The 27,787-nt window shown below is 35.8% G+C and overlaps 2 protein-coding genes across 2 annotated transcripts; both read right to left on the reverse strand.

Moving 5' to 3' along the window:
- Nucleotides 1–1,354: 1,354 nt before the first annotated feature.
- Nucleotides 1,355–10,451, reverse strand: LOC144452140 (caspase-3-like). Its single transcript, XM_078143168.1, has 6 exons — nt 10,205–10,451; nt 7,503–7,683; nt 6,483–6,745; nt 4,957–5,132; nt 4,372–4,498; nt 1,355–2,483 (listed from the first exon to the last, which is right to left on the reverse strand). Exons 1-6 carry the CDS (start codon nt 10,227–10,229, stop codon nt 2,248–2,250), a joined length of 1,008 nt encoding a protein of 335 aa, XP_077999294.1. The 5' UTR covers nt 10,230–10,451; the 3' UTR covers nt 1,355–2,247.
- Nucleotides 10,452–16,832: 6,381 nt separating this feature from the next.
- On the reverse strand, nt 16,833–27,200 carry LOC144451954 (small COPII coat GTPase SAR1B-like). The gene is made up of 6 exons (XM_078142879.1): nt 27,048–27,200; nt 24,231–24,298; nt 23,286–23,405; nt 21,515–21,684; nt 20,413–20,544; nt 16,833–20,256 (listed from the first exon to the last, which is right to left on the reverse strand). Exons 2-6 carry the CDS (start codon nt 24,271–24,273, stop codon nt 20,140–20,142), a joined length of 582 nt encoding a protein of 193 aa, XP_077999005.1. The 5' UTR covers nt 24,274–24,298; nt 27,048–27,200; the 3' UTR covers nt 16,833–20,139.
- Between the last annotated feature and the right edge of the window lie 587 nt (nt 27,201–27,787).

Below are 27,787 nucleotides of genomic sequence, written 5' to 3' on the forward strand. Positions count from 1 at the left end.
CGCCTGAGAAGAATGTTTTATTCCTTGTAGTCTGTAAGATAATACATATGTGCTATGCTTATCAGCTATCATACACATCTAAAGGCTGAACAACACAGTGTATCTTACAGTCTGTTTTCCCACAAATTACAACAGTGATTTCTTAGCTATAAAAGTAGCACCACAAGAATTGTAGCAGAACTGCATATTTTTTCAAAGCTTCAAGGCAACATGACGGGATCATCGTCTTGAAGAGTTAAGATTCCCGTTACTCATCACCAATCAACATTTGTATACTTTTTATCTTGAATTGTCAAATTTATATTTTTTATGTCGATAATAATTATAATGCATTTTTTTAGGACAGGGTATGGTTGATGGGACCCCATTCAGTCTCAATTTAGCATGAGAACCATGAAACAGTCAAACTAATTTTCATAGACAACATTGAGTGTATATAAAGGTTATTTTATCACAATCTGGAAATATTACCTTGTCTAAATATTTCGTCTAGACTCAATTGGCTTCTCCAGTGGACTGAATGTTTTTGCCAGGTGTTAATGGCACCATGTGGTTATTGACCAATGCTTCCGAAATGAGGTCCTGATCGTATACATGCGTGTGACAGCTGCAACCCGGGGCCACGTCTCGGTTCATTGTAAGTTTCTCCTTTTGGATATAAATTGTCTCTCGCCACTTACTGTGTAGATCTAGTCTCTTTATGCATTAGTTGGTACCCATCAATATATCTAATTGGTGTCCCCGCGTCCATGAATGATTGATGAATTATTTCATATCACAGTATTTTCCCGAATTGATCAATAATCATTGGCCAATAACCATGTGACGCCATTAGCACCTTGCAAAAACATTCAGTCCACTGGAGAAGTCAATCAAGTCTAGATGAAATATTTAGACAAGGTAACATTTCCTTCTTGTGATAATATAACCTCTATATATATCATGAAACCAACATTCAGAAGTCTTTGAGATTAAGATTTTGACCAATATCACGTTTTCTAAAACCTCATTTTAGATTTTCCACTTCTTTATCTTAATTTGCATATCAACAGTTGGATCATCTTGTCTTGGATATTTCTTCATCTAGATATCCCTAGCAACACCACCCCTCCTCAAGTTTTGGACTAACCAAGCAATTTGTGAGTTCAAATTTTTAACTAAAAATTCACATCGTAAGACCTAATTTGCAGAAGGCTAAACTGGCCACTTTATCTTCAACAATACACCATAGATACTATAAAGTAACTTCATCATAAAGTTCTACTGAGATCGGTCTCGTAGTTTCTGAGCCCCCCTCCCCTCACAACACACACACACACACACACACACACACACACACACACACACACACACACACACACACACACAAACAGCCAAACAGACAGACAGACAGACAGATAGACAGACATTTTACCATGCCTATAGCACAAGTGAAATTTTTTCAGTTGTGCTATAAACTAAATTTTTAAACCTTAAATATCACTTGAGTAGTACGTTTTGTCATGAATAAACATAAATTCTAACTGGAAAAAGAAGAATTTCGACACATTATAAACACAGAAAATAAGACTACGGTACTATAAACACAGAACACAAAACACTGATCAATAATCTCACTGATACAATTCACAGATTATTCATTAGTGAAATTTACACATTTACAACAAGCAGTTTGATTTCACAAGTATTAAAACTGATTATACCACACACAAGCCAAGTTGAACAATTCTGAACAAAATATATGGGATTTATACCTTGGACATCCTATGTTACGACAACTTTTGTCTGCAAAACGTTCAATCATTAATTTTCCCAATTTTTTCATAAATTATGCTTGTGCAGGTATAGTGATATTATTCTCTAATATTGTTCTCCATTCAGCTGCAAAATACTTGTGATCTATGGGTTTTATCACAACTCGTCTTTCGCTGGTCCCTGGGTACATTGCATATGTACGCAGGTAACTAGTAATCGCATCTTGCACTTTCATTGGCATAGACGACCGACCATCCAAAATACCATAAAGGATTGTGGGAATATATATACATTTTCATGGTAATTCAAAATGGCGAATCCAAGATGGCGATTACTAGTTAAGTGCGGTCTCACACAAACTGACAGGTCATATCATGACACAAGGACCAGCGAATACTTATCTCTGACTCAAAGTGACAAGGCCCCTATGTCACTCTTTGTTTCCTTGGCTGAATGATGACAAATATTGGGGAATAATACAGAATAGTCAAATTATGATTTGGATGGAAAGTATAAGTCCTTTGTTAGCATGGACACAGTACATGGTATTTGTTTCTTCATGTTCATGAAGTCACTGGAAGTATTGGATTCAAAGTTGTACGCCACAAGTTTACTGGCTCTAGTCATCATATGAAGCATATCCATTGTGGTACCATAGCGATCGAGAACATTACACACTGCCTGCACAAACCAGGATCCTTTTTCAGCATTCCTCCATGAATAGTATCCTGAGTGAGAAAATGGTGTGAATCAGGGTTCATTTCATAATATGCATGCAAGTACAAATTAAACAAGTCTTCTATATTAGAAGACATAGTCCCCCCACACCAGCGTTCTGTTAATTGTTGTTTAAACTGAGCCCTACTGTTAGCTAACGATGTACTTAAGTCTATAACATCATAATAGCAATGTCCACTTTAACATATCAGTAAAGTAAAATTGACTGCTTGAGAAAGTGAACATATTAACTATGTAAATCAATCAATCAATCAATCAATCAATCAATCAATCAATCAAAGCACCTGTATCATATATGAAGTCATGTTCTGAGGTGCTTGACAGTTATATGCTGAAAACCTTCAAGGGTAAGTATGTTTTAAGGTTCTTCCTGAAGGCATTATAACTTTTTTGACAAAGTAAAGAATGAAAATGTTTACATAGATGTTGATAAATTACTAGTATTGTTTCAAAGTTAGTCTCCAAGTTAACTTCACTTGTAGAAGTGTACAGTAAATTACTTGAAGATTTTTATGATCTTATCACAGTTGGATACTGATAACATAAGTAGTCTATGTATTTGCCCGAATGAATAGAAAACTTTATACAAGGAGTTTTCTGCTTTTCCTTGACTAAGTCTTGCTTTCTTTTCAGAGGTATATACTCATTAATTTTGTGTTTGAAAGAGTCCATGTAAATCCCTGCAAATTATATCTATTAAAGAATGCACATGGAAAAGCAGAATTACTTATTTATTAAAACTATCGTAGCAGCCATATCATTCAAAAATACACTGGACTTGTATTTCCAGACAAGGCAACTTCTAAGTGTGTGCACCAGGGTGTTTACTGCTGATATTATCTCTAAGTTTTAGTGAAACTTCAACAATGTCTGTCACGGTTGTAGCAAATGTAGAGTTGGAAACCAATACTATCAATCTAACAACATCTATGTACAGATTTTTGTTCTTTATTTTGTCCAAAAAAGCTGTAACTGTGGGTTTCTGACGTAGCTGCTTGAGTGGCAATTTGTTCCAAAGATGTGGTACAACACAAAAGAAAGCATGGCCATCAAAAGAAAAGTCTATAATTGGGTTTAAATAGTAAATAATTGTATATGTATACATATAGTGCAAGATGTTGGCATATGAGGAAAGGTCTGTGGTAATATGGGTGTAAACACTTGAATGGTGCCTATACAAAAAGCTACCTAGCAAATTACTATAAAGATCACTGAACAATGTATTGTGTCTGACATTTGTGCCAGGTTTGGTTTAAAATTGAAATGTGGATGTCAGAGAATGGACTGTTAACAGACACAAGTATGCATGTACATATGGATGGACAGACGGACCTGGGTCATTCCTACAGCCCAATCTGAAATCTGAGCTAATAATACACTATCTCACAAGTACAACATACTTGTAACATTACTGAACCTTATGGACGATTGCACAATGTCGCACAAGCTCAATAAACAAACTTTGTTCATTTAGGACAAAACCCACTCCCCTCAATAAACTTTCACAACTGTGACATTGACACATTTATGTATGATGTAAACCATGGTGAAAATTGTAGCAGTCACTCCACTACGATTGATGCAATGTAAAAACATGATGGTAAACACATTAAAATATTTAAGGAAACCCAGCACATTAAAAGTAAATTTTAATAAACCTATCAACATCTCAGTAGTAAATACAGAACCTGTTATCATTGAAGGTGTGAAAGTTTTCGAAATTTGGTTAGAAGTGTGAAAATGAAGTTCAGCAATCGCATTGACACCAGACCCCCCTTCCTCCTAAATGAATGAATAGCTTGTGTGACATTGTGCAATCGTCCCTCAGTTCAGTTGTTATAATACTGAATTTACCTCCAAATGTATAAAACTACTCACCAGGAACAGTTGAATAACAAATAAGAAAATCAGCTTCAACAGGAAGACGTTGGGCTAGAGGGGCAGCATCGGTTTGATCAGCACCTTTCATAAGGATCCCTTCATCAAACTTCTGTCCACGACAAGCCTGTAAGTAAGTATATGTATCTAGTAAGGGAAATCAGATGCAGTGATAGCACAGCTACCAATACTATCAAGTATCAATGTCTACAATCCATATAAAGTTTTTAAATCTTTAATCAAAAGTACCCATAATTTCAGCCTGTATTTGAATACCAAGAATCTGCTTATTTTGTCTAGAAGAATTTCTAACTTACAAAGTAGCATACACACATACACACATACACACACACACACACACACACACACACACACACACACACACACACACACACACACGATTTGTCAGTGTGCTTTTGAGGCAAATTACACTACGTGGTGACTCCCAACAAAACCCAGTTTTTGATAATTTTGACTCACAAATTTTTTTCTCTTTGTAGCAATACTAAACATATATGAATTTTTCTTTATGAATACAATAAGAAAACTGCAACACAAAGTCAGCAAGAAAATACATCTACATACCTGCAACAAAAATATTTTGGGTTTTCCAACCAGTGTTTCGCTTTTGTCTCCTCTAAAATTCTTTGTTAGTGATTCTACTGAAACTGTTCCATCAACACCATACACTATACCATCATCACCATGACTTAAAATAGCTACAACTAGACAATCACTGTCAGAATGGTCTTCACGGCTCTCTACATATGACAAAGAAAAAACACAAAATTATAATTACTTACCATCTCATGTTGTCATTCACATAACATAATATCAATTTGTGAATAGAAAATTCAAAAGCGTTAATAATGGGTGAAATAAAAGGTTGTATCGTTATGTATACATTTGTATATAAACATCTTCCTTGAGTTGTTACCATGACAACAATGTTTAAAGTGGCACAAGCTGAGTCTATAAGTTTTTTACTCAAGTGAAAATACTTACATAAAACCTTGTTTGAACTATTCTAGTATAATGTTAATGTTGATGGTATGCTTTCTGTGACATTGTAGTGTCATCTGGCATTGTTAGACCTAAAAAAATTGTGCTGTTCTGATTACACTCAATTTTAGAATAGGTGGGGTAGGTAGATTTTTTTTAAAATTTCTTTTTCATGTGAGAGTATCTAGTTCAGGTAGTTATGTTTTCTGTTGTTTTCCATATGGTCTCTGTGTTATTGATTCCTTCTCTTTAGATGTAAAGCCATTACAGATTGAAAGAACAGTTTTATATTATCTTTTTAAGTTGATGGCAGTTTGCGCATCTACTATTTCTCGCGAGACTTCACAATTTTCGCGATTTTATTATTTTTTTCTCAAATATGTAAAGAAAACGTTTAGGGTTGGAAGGTGAAAATCTACGTTGGGTCGGGTAACCAGAACCAAATAATTACTTTTTGGTCTTAGAACAGTTGATTGCATAGTACTAGGGTTTTGATTTTAAAGTGGCCATATGGATGAGAATTGGGTAGTTATTTTGGAATTTAATTTATAAAATAATTTTATCATGGCTTCCTACTTGAAAAATCAATGTGAAACAATATAGACCCAGTCTGTGTTTGTAACTCAATACAGTGCAAAAGATTAATAAATATGTAAAATGTTTGTTATTCTACGTACAATAACATACTTTTTACACATTTTTTAGCTTTGTGCAAAGTATTGAGTTACAAACACAGACTGGGTCTTTATTGTTTCACATTGATTTTTCAAGTAGAAACAAAGCCATCATAAAATTGTTTTATAAATTAAAATAAATACCCAATCCTCACCCATATGGACACTTTATAATATTTGTACGTATAATAAATGATGTCATTGATTGTTTTTAAGGTATATATTATCAGATTTGTGTTCTATCAAGTGCATGTGATGGTTACGTATACTTCAGCAAGTACAATGAAGGAAGTACATGTATCTTTCAAATATAAATAAAATTATGCCTAAAAATGTCTAAACTCAGTTTGTTGCCCTTTAATGTCACATGACAAGATCTTGGTAATTCAAAGACTGTATGTGTGTACGGTGTATGACTGAAGACGAGGTACTTACGTATTTGCATAACTGCTTGCATCTTTTTGGTCGTCAAGTCATCATACTGTTTGACATCAAAACCAAGTCTAGTTAGACTTTCTGTCAACTGCTTGGCATCGACATCAGTTCCATTACGTCTGTTCATTCCTGTCTGAGGTTGGAAATGTTTGTTGTTGATAATGATAGCTGTGCCTCTCTGTGGATGTGACATGTTATACCGAAAGTCTAAATCTATAGGTTCACTCTGTGATGATATAATAGTTTTACTGGTTCCAAGTGGCCTGCAAATGTAATAAAAAATATGTAAGTTAGAAGAGTGTCGTTCAGTTTGATTAACAAACAATGCAGGTTTTCCCTGGGTACTCCAGCTTCCTCCTGCATTAACACTGAATTCATGAGGGATGGCCCTCACTGGACTTCTTGGGAGATAAGTGTTTATATACTTAAAGAACTATCAAGAATAAATAAATTTCATTTACAAAAAAAAATAAAAAAATAAACCTGCATACCGCCCTTTACAAAAACATTGGTAGGGAAATCTGGTAAAATGACAGGGGTACTCCGGTAGATGTAACCTGCTTACCACAAAAACACTGGGTAGTAATATCTTAATCAATATTATCATATATCCAGTATCGATTCCAATACAATTCAATGGAGAGCATACTCATCAAACCCAGCAATAATTTTCCATATCTCACCCCAGCACAATTTGCCCAAATATGGCGAGTGGCGTGCCCACTGATATCCATTTGCTCAGTGATTTGGCTTTGTTAATTTCTTCACTATATTTAGGTTTTTGGGGAATAAAATAATATTTCACTGTCGTTGTCTGTGATTATGTGATTCAAATGCTGTTTCCATGCCACTACTTGGGGTATATGATATGATATAACGTTACAGCCTTGATATGGGTTTTGCAGACCTTGGTAGTATAGCTTACGGGCCTCATAATGTTGGGCCCTTCCACTGTACAACCTCAGTCTGCAAAACCCATATCCAGACCGTAAAGATAACTGATGGACCTTAACAACTTACCCTGGTAATCTCGCATCTGGTTCTTCTGGTGAAGGTTCTTGTGATGCATCATTGGTATTACCTACAACATTTCCTGATCGTCTTCTTGTTGGTGCAGCATCAATAGCATCACCTTCTATAATATCTTGTGCTGGCTCTATATTATCTTCTACTTTGAGTTGTCCAACAGCACTTGTAACATCTATATATAATACAACAAATTTCTTGTACTTGTAATTTATAATATGCATTTGGAATTTATTTAAAATTTATATAACATAATTATTTGATATGTCACCTTTTCTGACACCAACTTTCTGAGATGATTGAATTTTGAGCTGACGTATTTGAAATCGCCATTATTTTCCCCAAGTTTTCATAAATTATGCTCAAGAATGTATAATTATTTTATTCTCCAATATTTTTCTTCATTCAGTGACTCATAGTGGCAAGGCCCCTTAGGTCACTCACATATTCCTTGGCTGAATGAAGAAAAATATTGGGGAATAATATTTATTAGAATACACCATGTTCATATCGCCTTCAATTATTGGCTTAGATTGTATCACTGGTAGCATGGACTTATAGACCCAGTGACCTCAATTTGCATATGGTGGGCACTCCCCTTGTTCTATACTCCGTGTACAGGTACACATCACCCAAATGGGTCACTTTTTTCACGAAAAAATCCTAAACATAGGTCAACTTTTCATCTGAAAATTCCCTAATCATGGGTCGATTATTATACAAATATTATACTATTACAATAATTAGCCATAAAAACTACTCAAAAGCAACAAGCCGCCATATATATCCTATGGGTCTGTTTGTGACTGGAAATCAACAATGTGTCAAACCGTCTATTGAATTCATCATACTGTATTTTTGGTAACTTATCAAAGTTACCAATGCCATACATTCATACATTTGTATTATTGTCAACTCTTTGCAAGATAGTGAAAGTTGTATGTCCATGTGTGAATGCGATGACCTGCCCTTTTAAGGAAGAATTAGCCCACAATCTATGCAAATGGAGTTCTGAATTTTGGAAATACAAAATCCCCATTCACCCGCGGATTCCAGGCTGAAGAGGAAGTTGTAAAGACAAAGTACTTTCCTAAGAAATCTAGAGGTTATTCATTCAAATGAAGCCACCCACACAGTCATTAACAATCTTCGTTAATCAATAACAGAATTCTGCCCAATAACACATTAGTGTTTATTGGGGCATTACATATTGTCCATATATGGTACAAATGTCATATCAGGTCACAACTTATACAATGTTTATATCATTCTAAACTATGAGAAAATGCAGGCATGAACAACTTTCGGTTCATGATTGATTGAGCTAGGTGGGTGTGAAGAGAGATTTTGATTCGGCCCCATGGATAGCCATAGCCATAGATAACCTCTAGACTTCATTTTTGTACTCGTATTGTACAGATTAGGCTTAGATATACATAATACATGCATTATTTTGCTACCCTGTAGGGCCCCCATGTTACAACTGATACCATGGCAACCAACTGATGTTAAATAATCAGAAAAAGACATGAAATTATTGTATCTAATATGCAAGTCTTGGTCTATTTTTCATAGCAATAAACATTTTTTTTTTAAATTCCATTTTCTAACCAATTCAACTTCCTTCATGAAATTTTAACTGAAGCTTAATGCATGGAAGATAGTAGCCCTACTTGTGTATGGCTGTACTTGGTGTATATTTGTACATCACACTCCACACAGCTTGGGGGTGGGGGGAGAGTCAAATGACAGCTGTCAGAATTGAGTCATGGACCCACCATGCCATGCCCACAGTGGTAGAAAGGACTAGGTGGATGCAAAATCCTAGCAAATGCCTACAAACTAGTGGTCAATGGCTATAACATAAAGGGTATCAAGATAACTCAGCCAGCCTACATTACAGTAATTATATACCCCGGGTTATACATGTATACACAGGAGAAGTCGGCCAGCAAGAGAACACAAAGTCAATATTGGACCAATAATTCAACTACATGCATGATGTACGGCAAAGGTCTTTACTAGTATACTACAGGCATGGACATGTAACAGGCAAGGTATAAATTCTGCAGTTTCTTTTAAATGTGATAAATTAATGGTATCAGGTTTGTAAAATTGTATGTACATTTAGATTTAGAACAGCTGACATGTACAGGGCAAGACATTTGGCATTGATCACATTGTCAAGTAGTCCTGCTTGCATACGGAGGAATTCGGGACTCGATTCTGACAATTGTCCCTCCCGGTGTTTAGAGTCAAGTCAGTAAATACAGACTCGTGCACCGTCATGGAAGCAGGACTAATTGTCAAGGTGAATTTTAAATGTATTAAATTCACACCATAGATTTTCACGTATCGTAATACTAGTAGGTCCAGTTCGTTATTACTGGCCGAATTCGTAACAAGCCGAGTTCTCCTACTGTATTACAATACGGCCATTATAATATTGTGCCTATTGTGCCCTGGTCGAGTTTGTTTGCCGAGTTCTTGTATTCATATCACCCACCCACCCATTGGTTAGGTTGTCAGCGATTTCAGTTTCAATTGGTGAATCAATATTGATACATTCACCATTTCAAACATCACTACTGTATGTTATGTACCATCTTATCACATTGCTCTTGCAAACTTAATTAAACTACGGTTCATAGTCGAACGGTTATTTGCTAGCTGTTTTACACATGATTTGTACTTACCCTGTATATCCACTTCGTCCGACATGTTGAGACGGTTTACTATGTTGACACGATCGTACGACTGGAGCACTTGAACTTGAGAAGATCGAGGTTTCGGTTCACTAACTTGATCACCAACGTGGGGCTAAAATACGTCACCTGGATATTCCTTGAATGTGTATTATTAGTTTTTTGTACAGACAAAAAAAACACGTACAAGTCACTTGTTCTAGAAGGGCGAAAACACAGCACACTCGCGATCGCTGATCTGGGAAATACCTCGTGTCAGCGGAAGTGACGTCATTATTCAAAGTAGAGCGACCCGTTACATGCGGTAGCGACACGATCATACTCACACGTACACACGAGTTACTTGACTGTGATTTACTACTATACGTACATGATACGTGTTGGAAGAGCAGATCTTTGTCTATTTTTTTCTTTATCTATTTATCTATTCTAACGAATAAAACAAACCTTCTACACTCTGCATCTGCGAAATTACAAGTTTCATCTATTTGTTGCGTGCCGCAGTGGCAGAATCCAAACTTTCAAATAACACTAAGGCAGAGCACACACTCTAAATATCTACTACACCCAATTGTTTGTCCAAAAACTCAGCTAACAGCATTATACCTGGACAATCTGGAGGTAATCTTTCGACAAAAAGACCCCTATCATGAACTGCTATGTCACAGTAGAAGTTGCCATATTTGTGGACCACAGAACGACTTTAAAGTGTATTTCAAGAGTGATAAACGGATATGCATGTTGACTAGAAATTAATGGAAAACACGACAATACAAACGCGTACAAAACAACAGGACTGTGCATACGGTCACACAAGTGTACGGCAACCGAGGAGGATCATGATATCACATATCAATTGATTTTAAAAAACGAAAAAAGGAAGAAAAATAGGAGAAAAACGACCAAAAAATCGATTTTCATTTCAGATCGTTTTCACTTCCATTTTCATTTGCAAATTGATTTTCATTTCAAATTCGTTTTCACTTCCATTTTCATTTGCAAATAGATTTTCATTTCAAATTCGTTTTCACTTCCATTTTCATTTCCTTTTTTTGTCGTTTTTCTCCTATTTATCTTCCTTTTTACGTTTTTTAAAATCAAAATTGATATGTGATATCATGATCCTCCTCGGTTGCCGTACACGTGCGATTTGGTACTAATGTTACTGTAAAGATGATGGGTCTATGTTTGGATATGATATCAGGTGAATATGCAAATAAGTGAAAACTCTCGTGCATGAAAATTGATACCTATATACCGCTTGAAAATTTGATAGCGACCTTGACAGCGTGCAACACGACTACAAGCAAACTACACTATCTTAACAAATATATGGTTCTATATACTATTCACAAAGTGTTTTTTTTTACTTCTTGGTCGGGTCATTTTATTTTTCCTAATTTGTAAAACGTTAACGTTGCAATAAAGTCTGTAAAATCGTAATTCAGTGGGTGACGTACTGTGTAATCAACTGTTTATTTTGACTGTAATCTGTGAAAGTATCACTTTTTAAAATTTCGTATACGTAAAAGAAAAAATCAACAGGCAATTATTCATTCAAAACAGTGTCAAAATGTAAGGAGACACTATGCACTACTGCTCATCTCACCATCAATATGTTGTCACGTGTTTTACAAGGAGTGGTATGTAGATGCAATACAATGTCCTTCGAGCTACTTTCCAGTTGTAATTGTAAACGTAAATGCCAAGTTTACTTTCTTCGAAATTCGAAAATTATGTTTGTTCATCATAAATGTAAAAAAATGAAATTTTGTCTTTATATTTGTAATTGAACACTTATTTTTTATGTAAATTATACTGGGGTACCCCCCCCCCCCTCGCCCACCCTCTTGACAGGAAATACAAACAACTTGAATATTACGAAATTGCTAACAAATTAATGAACAATGAATTTGATTTATGTTGAAGGAAGTAATTCAGTATATTAAACCAACGAAACGAATTCAGTAAACGCCCATAAATCATCAATGGCGTCTAAAACCACATGGTATCACTGAAAACAATGCGATAGCTTATAACATGCTTTGAATGTCGACTACGAGCGCCGACTGAAAATATTCGATATCTGTGCAATGATCTTCAACAGTGACTCCAAACAAATACACCGTAACGTGTTTTGAATTTCCATTGAATAACAGTGACTCCAAATGAATCACTGAAAACTAGTGAAATCAAGGTGCGCTCTTTATCATAAGAGTAACGTCATACCCCTAAGTAATTGACGAACACTTTCAAAAACACAAACTTATTTCTGACGACAGCGCATGACAAACTACAACAACATGAAATTGCAGTCTAACTTAGAGTATTTAACACTTTACATAAAGACAAACTGAAGCAAACTCTTTCAAAATACTACCAGCCAAAATTGGATTGATACACGTAAATATATGTTGGACTTACAGTTGCTGACGTTAGTGTTCACCGACGACGATGATGATGACGATGATGATGACGATGATGATGACGACAACGACGACGACGACGACGACGACGACCAGAAGCTGTAACAAAAATTGTTCGTTTAGCAATACTATACCAAGTCCGAGTATTTTCAGTCAAAGTTCAAAGTTAATATTGTCCGAGAGTGCACACAATTCACTCTTGTTCATATAAATTATAGTCAATTCGTGAGTCTTCAACTGTTCTTGAACTTCTTACACGATTCAAACCGAGATACCAGTGATGAACACATTACAGACACCAAACCATGCCGTCTTCGGGCAGAAGTTCAGTCCAACGGCCATTCACCACACCCACTCTGCGCAGAGATTTCTTTCGTTGAACCAATTTGCCAACGTGGCTCTATACTAGCACTTTCACCTCACTTCCAGTCCAGATAAACTTCTGTTCTTGAAGTCCCAAGACTCGGTCATAACCACACAACCACCTGTTAGACGCACGATGTTGTATAGTTAAACACAACTTTATTTGAAACCTGCAGCTGAAAAATGTACACAAAAGTAATATGTTGCCATTCTGGCTACAAATAAAGACTGCCAAGATCATATGCGCGCTTCTTACATATAATTAGGCTGGATCATGTGACATATGAAGGCAATCTGATTGGCAGAACCTAAAATACAGGTGGAGAAAAGGCATTGAGACTGAATATAATTGGTTGAAATGAAATCGTAGGTGTAGAATACAATGAATTGAAATGGGAGAAAAGATGTAGGCAGAATTATACATACGGGACATACAGTTAACAGGCAGACACACACATACTTGGTGAAATTGAACACAGTACACTTAAACATACACCAAGCGTACCTGTGACACAAATAAAAGATGACAGGCCTACAATAAGCTTGTGAAAAAATAAAAGTTTTGGAAAATTGAGAGGAAAGAAGTGCAAATAGATAAATTTGAAAATTGAAAATGAGTTAATAATCATCCTGCGTATATCTCAGTGATATATCAAGATATTAAATAAACCAGTCCCATTGAACCTAATTACATGTAACACTACACATTAGTTTGTTACGTTACAAACCCTATAGGGTTGAAAATAACTGTTTGAAACTGTTTGTTCGATAACTTATTCGTAATAATGTACACTCTAAATATTATTGAATCACCTGTGGGTAAATATATGCATGCAGCTGTACTCATAGTCTCCCCAATACATCCATGCTTGATCTCACCCACACCCACAAATCAGCGCCCTCATGCGATCACGATTTCAACCTGTCATCTTGTCGATACAATAACATGTTGTAGGGCGCTCTGATCGGAAAAATACTACTCTAGTTACAGCTAGCGCAGCTTTAACACCATGACTAATCCCCAAACAAACAAACAAACAAACAAACAAACAAACAAACAAACAAACAAACAAACAAACAAACAAACAAACAAACAAACAAACAAACAAACAAACAAACAAAACATAATATATGATCATATTTAAGAAAGTACCGCCGTGGAAATTTCGCACTAGATATTTACACATCTCACCAATTGGAAGTTTGTACAGGTCGCTGACCTATATCAACATTAACAAATGATAATGATAATGATGATGATATGTACTACTAATTATAAACTAACAGATCCATAACAATCATGTCAAATTTGTATGGTCATTAATGGCATGGACATCCGTGCTATAATAAATGGCTATGCTATATTTTTTTAATTACTAAACCTGAAATACCCAACCGGGTACACTAAAGATGAAAACACGAAGATGAAACGGAAGACTGTTTTCTTTTTTACTTTTATATTTTTATCTTCTTTTCTTTTTTTAAATTGATAAATTTTCGATGAAAAACATGTTACAGAAAAGCAACACGAAAATTAACCGGAATAAATTTATATCTGGTATTGACCTGTTTTAGCATGATGAACGGGCGATGACTAAAACTGAATTATATCAAAAATAAATATACTTGAATGTCATATCATTGCATGGACAGATTATACGTTGCAGGGCTTCATCGGTATAAAATGTATGTAGTAAGAAATCGACATGCCAGTGCGTCTCTCTCTTTGCCCAGCTGGCCGTTTTACCACAGGTATGGTTATTTCACGGAAGTGAAACTGAAAAGTGAACGGATATCGATCAAACAAAACGGCTACAAAACATCATTCTCGCAAACCAGAGCTGTTACTATAAGTATTTCTTCCGCTACACTTCTGGTCGGCAAATTTCGACGGTGCAGTAAATTAAAGAGGCCGTGAATTGAGACGATGCAAACATGCAAGTGGGCAACTTGTACTTTGGTATACGTACATCTGTCTTTGGCAAGTAAATAAACTCATATATTGCAATACATTTTTTTCTTCAATGTAGTTTCATTTGCCAGTGGTTCACAGAATACAGACAGACAGACAGACAGACGTACAGACAGACATGGCCCTATCATAGGAAATTATGTACCGATACATGATACATGGCGTATCAGGTAGTATCAGCCAACCAAATGGATCACTTTCACATTTTGAAAAAATCTTATAAATGTAGATCCACTCGGGGTGGATAAATATTTGTTCCCATTTTATGGTTAAGAAGTGTCTCCACTCCTCTAGTAACAAATAAAATTGAGTCGTGCATGTCATTTGTAAAGGCCAGTGTCGTGTGCCAATGTACTTACGTGTAGCGCCCCCAATGGCAGACTAATCCTTTTTCATGGGTCTTAAATGCTTATGTTCTTGAAGAAGTAAACTTTTCCATGCCATTGAGATCTCTATATGCCATGGTTTACCAATAATCTGGAATATTCACCTGTTTCCTAAGGATTCCCCATATAGCTCTCTGAATATTAACAGTCTGTTTTATCTATGGTTTGATTTTGACAAAATAACTTCTAGAAGGATAGCGACTGCAAAATTAGCAATGGTTAAAGTAAGCTTGCGCATGGTGTCAGTGACATTACACTCTGGGAGCTTGTAAATTACATGCAGGGCACTATATGTGCGACTTCTACTATAGAGAGAAAAGGTATATGTGTGTGTGAATAGTTTGTTTACCTGAACGAGCTCTGTCATGTTTCCAGACTGGTGATAGTCTTGCTGCTAGACGTTCGGGCTTTCTTTCGATGCTATAACTATAAGCGAACGAAGCTCGGATGTTCCATCCTCGATAGCGTTGTTCGGCTGTGTGTTGTATTTTATCGGAAGAACATCCGAGGGCTAGCTGATAGACTAGACTGGTGATTGAAAACTGTGGTGTTTGAGCATTGGAGAATTTAAGTAAACACATGAGCACCACAGCCCAACACACACACACACACACTAGTAAACTGCAACATTTGAAGCACAAAAGCAATACAACTGCCAACATCAGACCGTGGACAAATGGAACCTGTTACAAACAAAACCCATTCCAAACATGCAGGGAAAGTAAACAACTGAGTTGGATTAATAACACTTGGCACAGCATGGTGAAAGTACCAAGATAAGAACAGTTGCATGGCCTCTTTACATAATAGTTCATGTTCACAAACAAATTAGAAGTTCCCCTGGCATTTCATGCACACATAAAGAGGCCATTAAACAGTTCTTATGAAACCATGAAATGTAATGCAAACCTCTGCTGTGCCAAGTGTTATTAATCAAATTCATGTGTTTACCTTCCTTGTTTGTAACAGATTCTGTTCGTCCATGGTCTCATGTCAGAGGTTGTATACTCTACCATTTAAACCAGGACATATACTCAGAACATATTTATCGGTCTAAGCTTGAAGACATCGCATTTAATAATAAGAATAATCTTTATTCATCCAAATAAATTCGGAAATTTGTTGAATGGTCACCACAAGAGAAGCACTCTAGTGTTGAAGAAGCAGGAGGAAACCGGAGTACCCAGGGAAACTTGCATTGTTCAGCATGATCAAACTGAGCATGACCCTTCTTACATACAGACCTGGTTACATTTCAGTCAAACCCAGCCAAGGCTTGGCGGGTTCAAAGCCAGACCACCGTCGCAAACCACGGCCTGTTTACGACAATGTTCTTAACGAGTTTTATTTCGAAATGTAGTGGTAGAAATAATAACTCTGGTTTGCGAGAATGAGCCAGACTGCAGAGGTAAGATACATACAAGCTAACTGCTCGGCCACCAACAACCAAACACAAGAGACAAAACAACAAACATTTTAGCATTGTTTATTGTAGATTTTATTTACTCAGTTCAACAAATTAAAAGTCTGTAATACTATTGGGTCAATTTCCTATACAGAAGGTATGAACAAACAGTTTGTACTAAAAAATAACCAGGGTTTCATCCGACAAATTACAAGGGTAGCACCCCCCTACTGTAAGAACACAGCTTTGTAACTTATGTTATATAAAAGAACTGTATTACAAAACAGAGCTCAAGGTTTTTTCTTCTCTTTTTTTAAACATATGTTATAGTGTTTGAGGGTTTTATGCTTGATAATGACGAAATTTTGCAGATTTCAAATAGTCACAAAAATCACATTTAGGTAAACTTCACTTTTCATGAAAAAAATTCATCAATGTAACCATGAGTCTTGTTTGATAGTATTATGCGGCAAAGTTACCATTTTTTGCCCTTTATTCTAGTTATCACAACAAGAACAGTGTATACTGCTCATTTTATACCAAAGTCAAATCTAACTAATTATACGTATTGGTTATTAATTTATACCACTTCATGTTGTATATGAAAATAGGTCTTAAAATATCCCAAACATATTAACATTCCATTATTTCAGCTACTTCATCAAAAATTTTTTATGCAAACCCCCAAAATTGCTACATGGAGCGAAGCTTATTCCTTTATTTGCATGTTTTGTACATATGGCAGCAAATGTCTTCCCAGTAAATGCATACTTTTTCACACTTACTCCATCCACCACATTTCTAACACTTAAAAACTTTAACTATATCATCAACATCCACAAAATGTTAGTAATATTTTGTACTGAACTTAATGTCTACTGATGACTTTTCTTAATATTAACTTAGTATAGTGAGTGTGTGAATTTTTACTCCACATGCACACAGCACACATGCACACAGCAAGGAATTTACCTCCATGCAGGAGGTTAATTTTCACACAGGAGTTTTGACTCCCTACAGTAGGAGTTTTGCTGCAACACAATGAGTTTACCACCATACAGCAGGAGCTTAGACCTCTTCACGGCAGAGGTTTCACCTCCACCACACACACTACGGTTACACCTCTCCACAACAGTGGTTTCACCTCCACACACATGGGTTAAACCTCTCCACGACAGAGGTTTCACCTCCACCACACACACTAGGGTTACACCTCTCCACAGCAGTGGTTTCACCTCCACACACACAGGTTAAACCTCTCCACAGCAGTGGTTTCAGTGCCACACACTAGTGGTTTAACCTCTTCACAGTAGTGGTTTCATCTCCAAACGTGTGGTTTAACCTCGCCACACTAGTAGTTTAACCTCTCCACAGTAGGGGTTTCACATCCACACACTAGGGGGGGGATTAACCTCCACACACTAGTGGTTTCACCTCCATTGGAGGAGCAGGGGTTTTACCTCAACACAGAAGAGTTTAGCTACCACTATGTACAGGTTTAACAGCCACACAGTAGGTGATTCTATCTCCACTCCAGTATGGGTTTACCTTAACATACACTGCAAGATATGTCACGTTGTTCCGCCCTCACTGGCCTCCTCTCACAAAGGGTTGACCGATATGTGTGAGCGCCCCACAACGGCATAATACAGACTAACCTCAACACAGCAGGATCAATTTATACTTGGGACAACACTTAGAACAAAACATGTTGTAAAATAGATTTGACCCTGGTACTGACAGTCCAAACTTAATCTGTAAATCACCTGAGAGTAACGTTAATAATGATGAAAAAAAAATATCCTTCCAATTTAATTCTACATCGCTGTTTTGTTTCTACTTTTTTTGCCAATGATGTAACTAAAAACCAACTTTTATTGCAAGATATCAGAAATATTCAAAGACTGCATAGTAAACTTAGAATTATATCAACACTGTATGTCCTGCCATCAACTACAGAAGACACACACAACTACCATCACTCGTATTCTAGCTTTATACAGGCAAAAGGTGACAACATAATGTCACCAATTCGTAGAGTGGAATATCAGAAAAATAATGTAATAAATTGAAAGGTGTTATTTTAATAGATAGTTGGAATGAAGAGGCAGATAAGTTGGTAAATGTTTCCCTTTTCTGTCGAGAAATTTACTACAAATTAAATATTACAGATATGATAGAAATTGACCACTTTTAAAATAATAATAATGTTAATTGTAGCTTTATAGGAGTACAAGGCATGACTGATTAAGAATATCACAAACAGACGTATTGTGGAAATTTTGCTAAATTTGGAATTACATAGAGATATATGGATATTAAGTCTGTAGATATTGAAAGAATACAACACCAAACATTCAGTCATCAACCAATTTGTATAGGGTAATGCTGTGTCCTTCCTAGAATGAGAACCAGAGACTGGTAACACATTCTGTCACTGTAGTTACCAGCTAGACAAGGAAGGAAGAATCTTGGGTACCCTGTCTGTTTAGATATCTGTGCAGACAAAACAAGGTGGTTTAAGTGTAGAATTGAGAACTTGCAAACCCGCCATGTTGAATGTTGCATCATGGGAAGTGTGATAATAATACTAATGAATTGGTATTGTAAACAATCTTGATACATTGTTTGTTACCATGAATTATCAATTCATAGTTACCCTGACAATTGTGGGAGGTTTATTTTATCAGTACCTCCAGATTAGGTATTACGATAACCACAGATAATCCCATTTGAGCATGCTCAGTCTGGATTGCAAATTCCCTAATGAGCGTGTTCAGAAATGACAAGATGGCCTGGAAACCTTGTTACTTTGTCCAGGGAGAGTACTGCAACAAGCAAGTCTATATATGAATATCAAACAGCGTTCTTACAGCTGAAAATTTGACTTCGAGTTGATGCAAGTCTACCAAATTAAACCACATTTGTGTACAATACTTTGGGAAGACATTTACCACCAATGGATTATTGACTACTAAAATTATATTAAAAATAATAATAACATTAATATTTTAACCGTTAATGCATGTGTGTTTGAGACATGCCAAAAAGCAGTTCAGTATTCAAAATTTGTAAAATTCAAAATTTTTGAAAAACTTGAACGCTTCTCAATATATGACCCGATTCATGACATGTGTTTGTCAAATGCAGGAAAAGGTGAGTGTAGGTGATTAGATCTTACAATATCAGTTTATTGATATTTAGCCATCTTCTAGCATAACAAAAGAATTTCTCCCTAGAATCATAGACTTCAAGGTCAATTGCGGGTTGGCTTAAAACCAGACATTAATTTCAAATTCACATGCATTAACTTTACAACTACTTCATGTTATCATGATAATTTTTTCAATTTTTTTTACACAAAAGAACAGATACTACTTGATATACTGTGCAAGCCAACGGAAACCTTCTCCATAGCCTTGTCTCTTGAGAACACTACACATAAATAACTCTAGAGGGCGCCCTGGCAAATCTTTCAGCGACACATTACCCTGTTGGAGAGAACAGGAAAGAATGATAGTTATGAGTAATGTACATGCAGAAAGCGCTTTGAGCACAGAGTTGGAAAGTGCTATATAAAAACTAACATTATTATTATGTCAAGTGAAAGAGCCACAAAATACTGAGAAATGTGAGGGTTTTCCTACCTTTCCTGTTGTTTGTCCATGAAGTCCAAATACTGTCCTAAGTTCATCTTCACTAGCAGCATTTGGTTTATCAATTTTATTACCAAGTATGAGAATTGGTGCATTAGCTACTTGTTCATCTGTCATTAAACTCTGTTCAACACGAAATATAAACACAATAAATCAATACACAAAGAAATTGATCAAAACAAAATAAAAACAAAAAATTTGTCATTTTGACTGATTACTTTTCAGTACCTCTAGCGGACGATGTCAATGAATGTACCCCTATGTAAATAGTTGTCTTGGCATATATATGCATGTTTTGTCAGTAACTTTCTACTCTGTAGTCCACAGGGCTCAGTAGCTGGCTTATATGACAATGGTAGATGGACTTTTGGCAAGGTTACAGATGCACTAAACCTATCATAGTGACAAGTTGATTTAAAGGGGAACGCCACTCCAGGAAATAGACACATTTTCATAGAGCATGGGTTCTGGAGAGTCAATTCAAGATTTTACATCAACTACAATTATTTGCGATTTCAGAGAAACATCAAATTGATCTTGTACATATATAGTGTATGTTTGCTATGGGTTATTGCACAGTGGGGTGATGTCTCCGATTTTTTCTCCAAAGGTGAGACTCAAAGTAATTTCCCATTATTAAGAACTGTTCATTGTATACCCATACAATGTTTCATTTTTGTACACTTTCATGATCTCCCACTGTGTATTATAGGAAATTCCAGTGTTTACACTATCTTGATTACAGAATGATTCTATATCCACATAAACAAGAGACTGCTGTATCACTCCCTTGTCTAATCTATCACATGCAATAACACTAGTTTTAGTATGTGTCTATCTTAGTTTACCAACAGTACCGTTATCTGATATAGTAATATTTCCTGTCAAATTTCAGACTACCATATAGTGTACAGTTGGTACCGTCAAGTTTTCAATTCACCAAATCCCCTACATATGCTGTTCAACTTAATATCATCACGTCAGTGCAGTAAGGTCGTATCTGCCTATACAACTGCATAGCAGATATGATCTAACTGCACTGACTCAATGATATGTTCATGAACAATAAAATTAAACGAGCACATTTACTTACATCAAGTTCTGCCTTAGCTTCAATGAATCTACCCCTATCTGCTGCATCAATGAGAAATACAATGCCCTCTATTGCTGGAAGGTAATCTTTCCACACACGCCTAGCTTGTGCATGACCTCCTAAATCAAACGTTGTAAATCTCATACCACCCATAACTAATTCTTCTGATGCTGTCGGTTAAAACACAACAAATACCAATCAATATCATTATACCATGTATGAGTCGTGTTTACATCATTGGTACTACAGCCATCAATTAGATATAAAACTTCCATGCATTGAAAACATCAAGGTAAAACATTAACCACCCACATTCTCCAATGATTGATCTTTCCTGTCTTTTGGCATTACCTCACATATAACCACAAAAGTGCATCCATGAAAAACTCAGTCTTGTTGACTCTCAAATAATTTTTGTCGATTGCTGACCTATTTAGGTCCAAACCATCCCACCAAAGCTAAAGTGATTCATTTTTTTCCATTTTACATCACTCTTTTATACTAAGCATAATGCACAAAAAGACACGATTGAATTTAGATACAATCCAAAACTCCATATCATTTTCAATGCTACCAGCATATAAATTACCAGTGACGCAGTGTCTTTTGCTACCAATTCAATATAAAATTCATACTGGGAGCTTACTGTAAATTGTAACCTGGATATGCATACACACAGTAATATACTTGTATGATGCTATCAATGAAAACAAAAGTATTGCGATCATTTTGTCTGAATAAGGTTACCTTTTACATTCTCATAAACAGAAGTTTACTTTATGACACTGGTACATTTGAGTTTAGTCAAATGTTATTACAAAACAACCATAAAGACATATAAATATGATGCAGTCTAAATTTCTTGGAAGATAAAATGCCAGATACTATGTTCCTCTTTGTCTTAGAGATATAGTTACATGGGGTATGCTGTACAACCTTTAGAAATACTTGCTGTGAAATTTAGTCACACAAGTGCATCTAGCCACCCAGAGGTACAGTAGCCATTCTACATGACTTTTAGTGTAAAACAGGGATTTAACCCTTGTATGGGACATAATATCAATCATCATATTTGATAATAAAATTTTGTGTTCAGGAAACCTAGACCTAACCATGTGACTAATTATTTCAGTCATACTATAGTTACACTTGTATTTTTAACCTACATCTTATTAGCATCTTTTCTTCTACAATAGACAAGTTACAAATTATTTTCTAATATTTTTCTTTGTACAGCCGAAGAAAATACGAGTGACCTAAGGGGTCTTGTCAATACAGGTCAATACTCAACCCGGCTTGTGTGTGGTATAATATGTAGTATGAAAAATACGATCCATCTATACCATGCACAAGCTAAATTGAACACAAAATATGAAATTTATACTGTGGTCGTTCTATGTCACAACAACGGGTGTCTACATCACTGGTTCTGCTGTGTTCGAAATATGAGTCAAAACATTAGAAATTGTCATTACTTTCCCCAATTTTTCTTTGATATTACTGACACTGGTATAATTATGTTATTCTCCAATATTTTCTCCATTCTTCCAATTTATTCTTGGTGAAATAAACTTATTATTATTATTATTATTATTATTATTATTATTCAGCGGGAAAATACTCGTGACCTAAGGGTTTTCTCACTACTTGTAGTGACAAAGACCCCCTTAGGTCACTCATAGTTTCCTTGGCTGAAAAAGTTCTAGAAATATTGGGGAATATCATAACATCTAAGTATATTGTGAAGACAGATTTAAGAATGATTACTTACTTGGATGTAATGTGGGTACATGTTGGGCCATTCTGTCATCTTTCAACATATGTAATAATGTTGTTTTACCAGCATTGTCTAAACCTAGAAAAACTAATTTACCAGATTTTTTGTATAAACCTGTAAGAAAGAAACGATATCATGATTACTTGCTTCTTAGTTTATGGGAAATACAAATAACAGAATTGAACATGGTTCAATTGGAAAGACGAAATAACATACGCATATATATGTCTTGACATGTTTGTCTGCATTTCATTGTCCCATATTCATGATTATTATTATTATCTTTTTAAAAAAAATTTATAGTTGTTTTTTTTCAAAAGGAATACCTTGCCAGCATTAAAAGCTGCACTAGAATGTTTAAAAAAATTAGTGTTTTTGCTATTGTTAGGGAACCCCAGTAACAGATAGGGAGAAAGGGGTAATAATGGAGTCTATGGTGATTTTGTTTGTGAACCCTGGTTAAATGTTATTGAACCCTGGTAGATATTACCTGCTTATCACCCTTAGCAAAAACACTTGTAGGGAACCCTGGCAAAATGACATGGCAACCCTGGTAGATTTTACTTACCACCCTCAGTGAAAACACTGGTAGGGAACCCCGGTAAAATGACATGGCAACCCTGGTAGATTTTACCGTTTTACCACCCTTATAAAAAACACTGAATATACTGTGTAGCAATACATCCAATCAAATTGATTTTGGGGTCTGCACCAAAAAATCAGCACCCCAATTACTCACAATAACAACTTATTACTATACTACTTATATATAAAGTACACCTCTAATTGACATGCACAATGTCTCATTGTTGGTATTTTAACAATTTTCAATTGAATATATTGCTGGTTAAAAAAACAATACCCCAGTTACAGCTTGTACAGTTTTCACAGAAATACAGAAATAATGATGACAGATGGATAGAATGTTTTCAAACTTACCTAAAAAGCTAAGAACTCCTGCAAACCAATCCCACAGGAACATTTTGTTGTTTTAAATTTGTTGATATCTGAAATAAGGACAGAAATATGTGAGATAAAACGATATGTATGTCAACGTATGGATCAAAGGCAATATATCAACGACCTCACCTAGATATGTCTGGGTATTATGCAGACGAGATGAGTACATAATTTAAATTAACTTTCACCCTACAATAATTTCTAAGATATAGCAACCAATGTGGTTTTCTAGTTCAAAAATAGTTTCACTTTGGCCAAATTTTACTGAATCATACTGAAACCAAGACATATGATATACATATAAACTATATTGTATCTCACTTTCAATCACTAATTGGTCAAGAATTCTCAGTACCTGCAATGGCATTTAACCTCATGCTAGAGGGTCAACACAGAACACGAAGGTCAATTTATTCTCACGCACTCCTATGCTAATGCATGTGAAGCACCGAGCGCATGGAGCAGAAGTTATGGTATAAACCGAGAACTTGAATGCTTGTTATTTTTATGAGGTGCCTAGGCAGTAACATTCTATTTCAGATACTGAGAATTGGATAGAACACAGAGACCTGAAAATAGAACTTATTTGCATACACCATTTAGTTGATAGCCTTTTTGTCTAAAATGAATACTGTACTTCAAACATGAACTTACTCACATATAGCATCTCAACCCAAAACTTTGACGACCTTGTGAACAGTTTACAAAATATGAATTAGTAGAATTGCAAACTGGGCAAAATCACACTGAAGGATTGAGTTGGTTGACAGTGTTATATTACCATTGTAAGTATTATTGCAATGCTACAAATTACATGTAGTTTGAAAACATCAACAGCTGTCACAAACATCCAGGGCCATCAACCTGGATAGTATAAGTATATATCTAATAACAAAATCCCCTTTCATCAAATTCCTACACACCTCATTACAACAAATAAGTATATTACTGCAAATATGACATGTTAGCACTATCAGCACTCTTCATGATGTAGGTAATATAGGGCAACCAAGCTCTCTTGTCATTTCTGAATTCCATATTAATATAGACAGCACCATTTGGTGCAAAAATGGTGTCCTAAATGCACATATCAGTCCTCTCACTATAATCAACTAACAAATTCTACTGGAAATGTTACCAATATGTGAGTCTCCTTATGACAGGAATCTATGGAGAACACTGAAAATAATCTCTTGTCTTTTTAAAAATGGCCTTAGGTCGATATTAGTTTGTACCACCCAGGACCATGTGAGCTATGATATGACCTTTGACCTATGGTACTTGGCCTCGCGTGCACTTAAGAATCTTATCACTTCGCTTTACCTTATTGAAGTATGTAAACTATTGATAAAGTATTACACTTCACTTCACAGACGATACATGGATATAAACATTGGGTAATAATTTAAAAGTTTCAAAAAGTGACATTTACACTCGTTATGTGTATTGTAATCATTTTGACCCACTATTTGAAATCGGTCTTTTTCAAAGGGGTAATTTAATATTATGATTCTTATTAATACTTTCAAGTACGGTACTTGTACCCTGATAAGCTTTGCTATATAATTTCTTCTTCTCAATGACAAACAACAACTCTGAAGATTTATTATGGTTGGATAGGTCTACGTAAATCAGTCATTGGATCCCCAGGGCCTTCATCTTTAGTGACCAAGTTTCTGTGATTTTATCTCTATCCAACTAGATCCTTTTGAAAGCATTACAGCAAAAAAATCACCAAGACAAGACCAACACAGTCACTCTGTTTCACACACACACACACACACACACACACACATACACACACACGCACATACATACATACATACATACACACACACACACACACACACACACACACACACACACATGGTGTGAGTTCAGGATAAAAATGATTTGTGATCTTAGCTAGAATTTCTATGTCATTGGCGCTGTGACTGCGCTAACTTTTATAGCAGACAAGTGGACATTCTAGCTAAAGGATTGTAAACCGTTTTTATCCTAAACTTGCCCAGCGTTTAGAGTTAATTAAATAATTTGTTTGATCTCCATTTTAACCTATACTTTAAGTGCACCAATATTGACAAGTGTTTTGGGTCGTTATACTAATATATTGTCAGTTGCACTGTTCTAACCATTTAAATATAACGGCTGTAGGGCATTACATGTATCAGGAAAGACTGGTTAACAATCGAGATGAATCTGGCCACATATATGGATGAAAAATGTAGATACCATCATCTATTGAAGAATTCATTTTCAAGGACACATTGAACGGAAGCAGCTAGCAGCTGTAATTTCAATTTTGTCAAAACGTTTATATGATTCTCCGCGTTTCTACTATGTGACTGTACCAACAACACAGACGAGTATCTATTGCTAGAAAACAGATCGATTCCCTAATATAAAAATAAATAAAATAATATATAATATTTGAGAGAAAGTGTACTAAAAGTAGCAAAATATCGCACCGGCAAATTTCTCTTGAATCTTCGTGACGTATGAATGACCGACTGTATTGAGTCATCAAAATGCTCTGAAATAAACAAATTTTCGTCCAGAGCGAATGGACGTATCAGCACAGTCACGCCCGTTTAGGCATGATACCGGTATAACTTCGCCGGTTAACGTCGAAAATATAAAATTACATATTTTACTGGTATCAAAGAGTAACGTTATGTGTTGACCACAACTTACAATCGATATCATATTGTCATTCATACGCTAACAACGAGATTTAACGGCTATTCTTATGTTTTGATGATTGGCTGAGCATATCTGTGTAAACGTATATCTTACCTCGGTAAACTGTTCCTGTCAGCTGGACAACAGCCGAAAGATCTGAAGTATATTTCACAAAGTTTGTTTCGGCCTGATCACTCGGTACATATGACGGACGTTTTTATACAATATGGCTTCCTTATCTGACGTCATGTTTGAGGAATACGTGTCAAAAACAACTGCTGTGATTGGCTAATACATTTTCGATTTCTTTACGTTATACAACTAGTTTTGATTTACTTTTTATTTTCATAGTCGTATACACAGTTCCTTCCAAATGTAATTTACAATATTCTTAACTGGGCACGTCCAGCGACAAGTCCAATTTACCATGAAACTGATTCGAAGGGCGACTGATATTTCTAGTACGGACCAATCACATACCAGCTTACAAGTGATTTGGGTTGCCATACATGCCGGTATTTTCACGTAGGGGGATTCTGTAACATTACAATGTGGCAACCCCAAACCGGAAACCTCAAAGACTTGTGGGAGTGCCACGTACAAACACTGGCCCAACACTTTCCAGGTAGAAACTACCGAGGGCGCACCATATAAGTTTAATTTAAGAAATGATGGGGTAAATGCATAAATGCCCGGGTAAATACAAACCACGTAGACATATCCACCGTGATTTGGAAAGCGTGGCACCGCCATAAAAACACAGAGTCACATCACACGTGTATCGAACGTTTACAATGAGACACGTCTGTGCGGTTTGGTCGAATATATTGCTAGGCACCCTTGGCCCTGGAGTT

Source organism: Glandiceps talaboti, chromosome 22 (genome assembly GCF_964340395.1).
Source record: "Glandiceps talaboti chromosome 22, keGlaTala1.1, whole genome shotgun sequence".
NCBI classification, from domain to species: domain Eukaryota; kingdom Metazoa; phylum Hemichordata; class Enteropneusta; family Spengelidae; genus Glandiceps; species Glandiceps talaboti.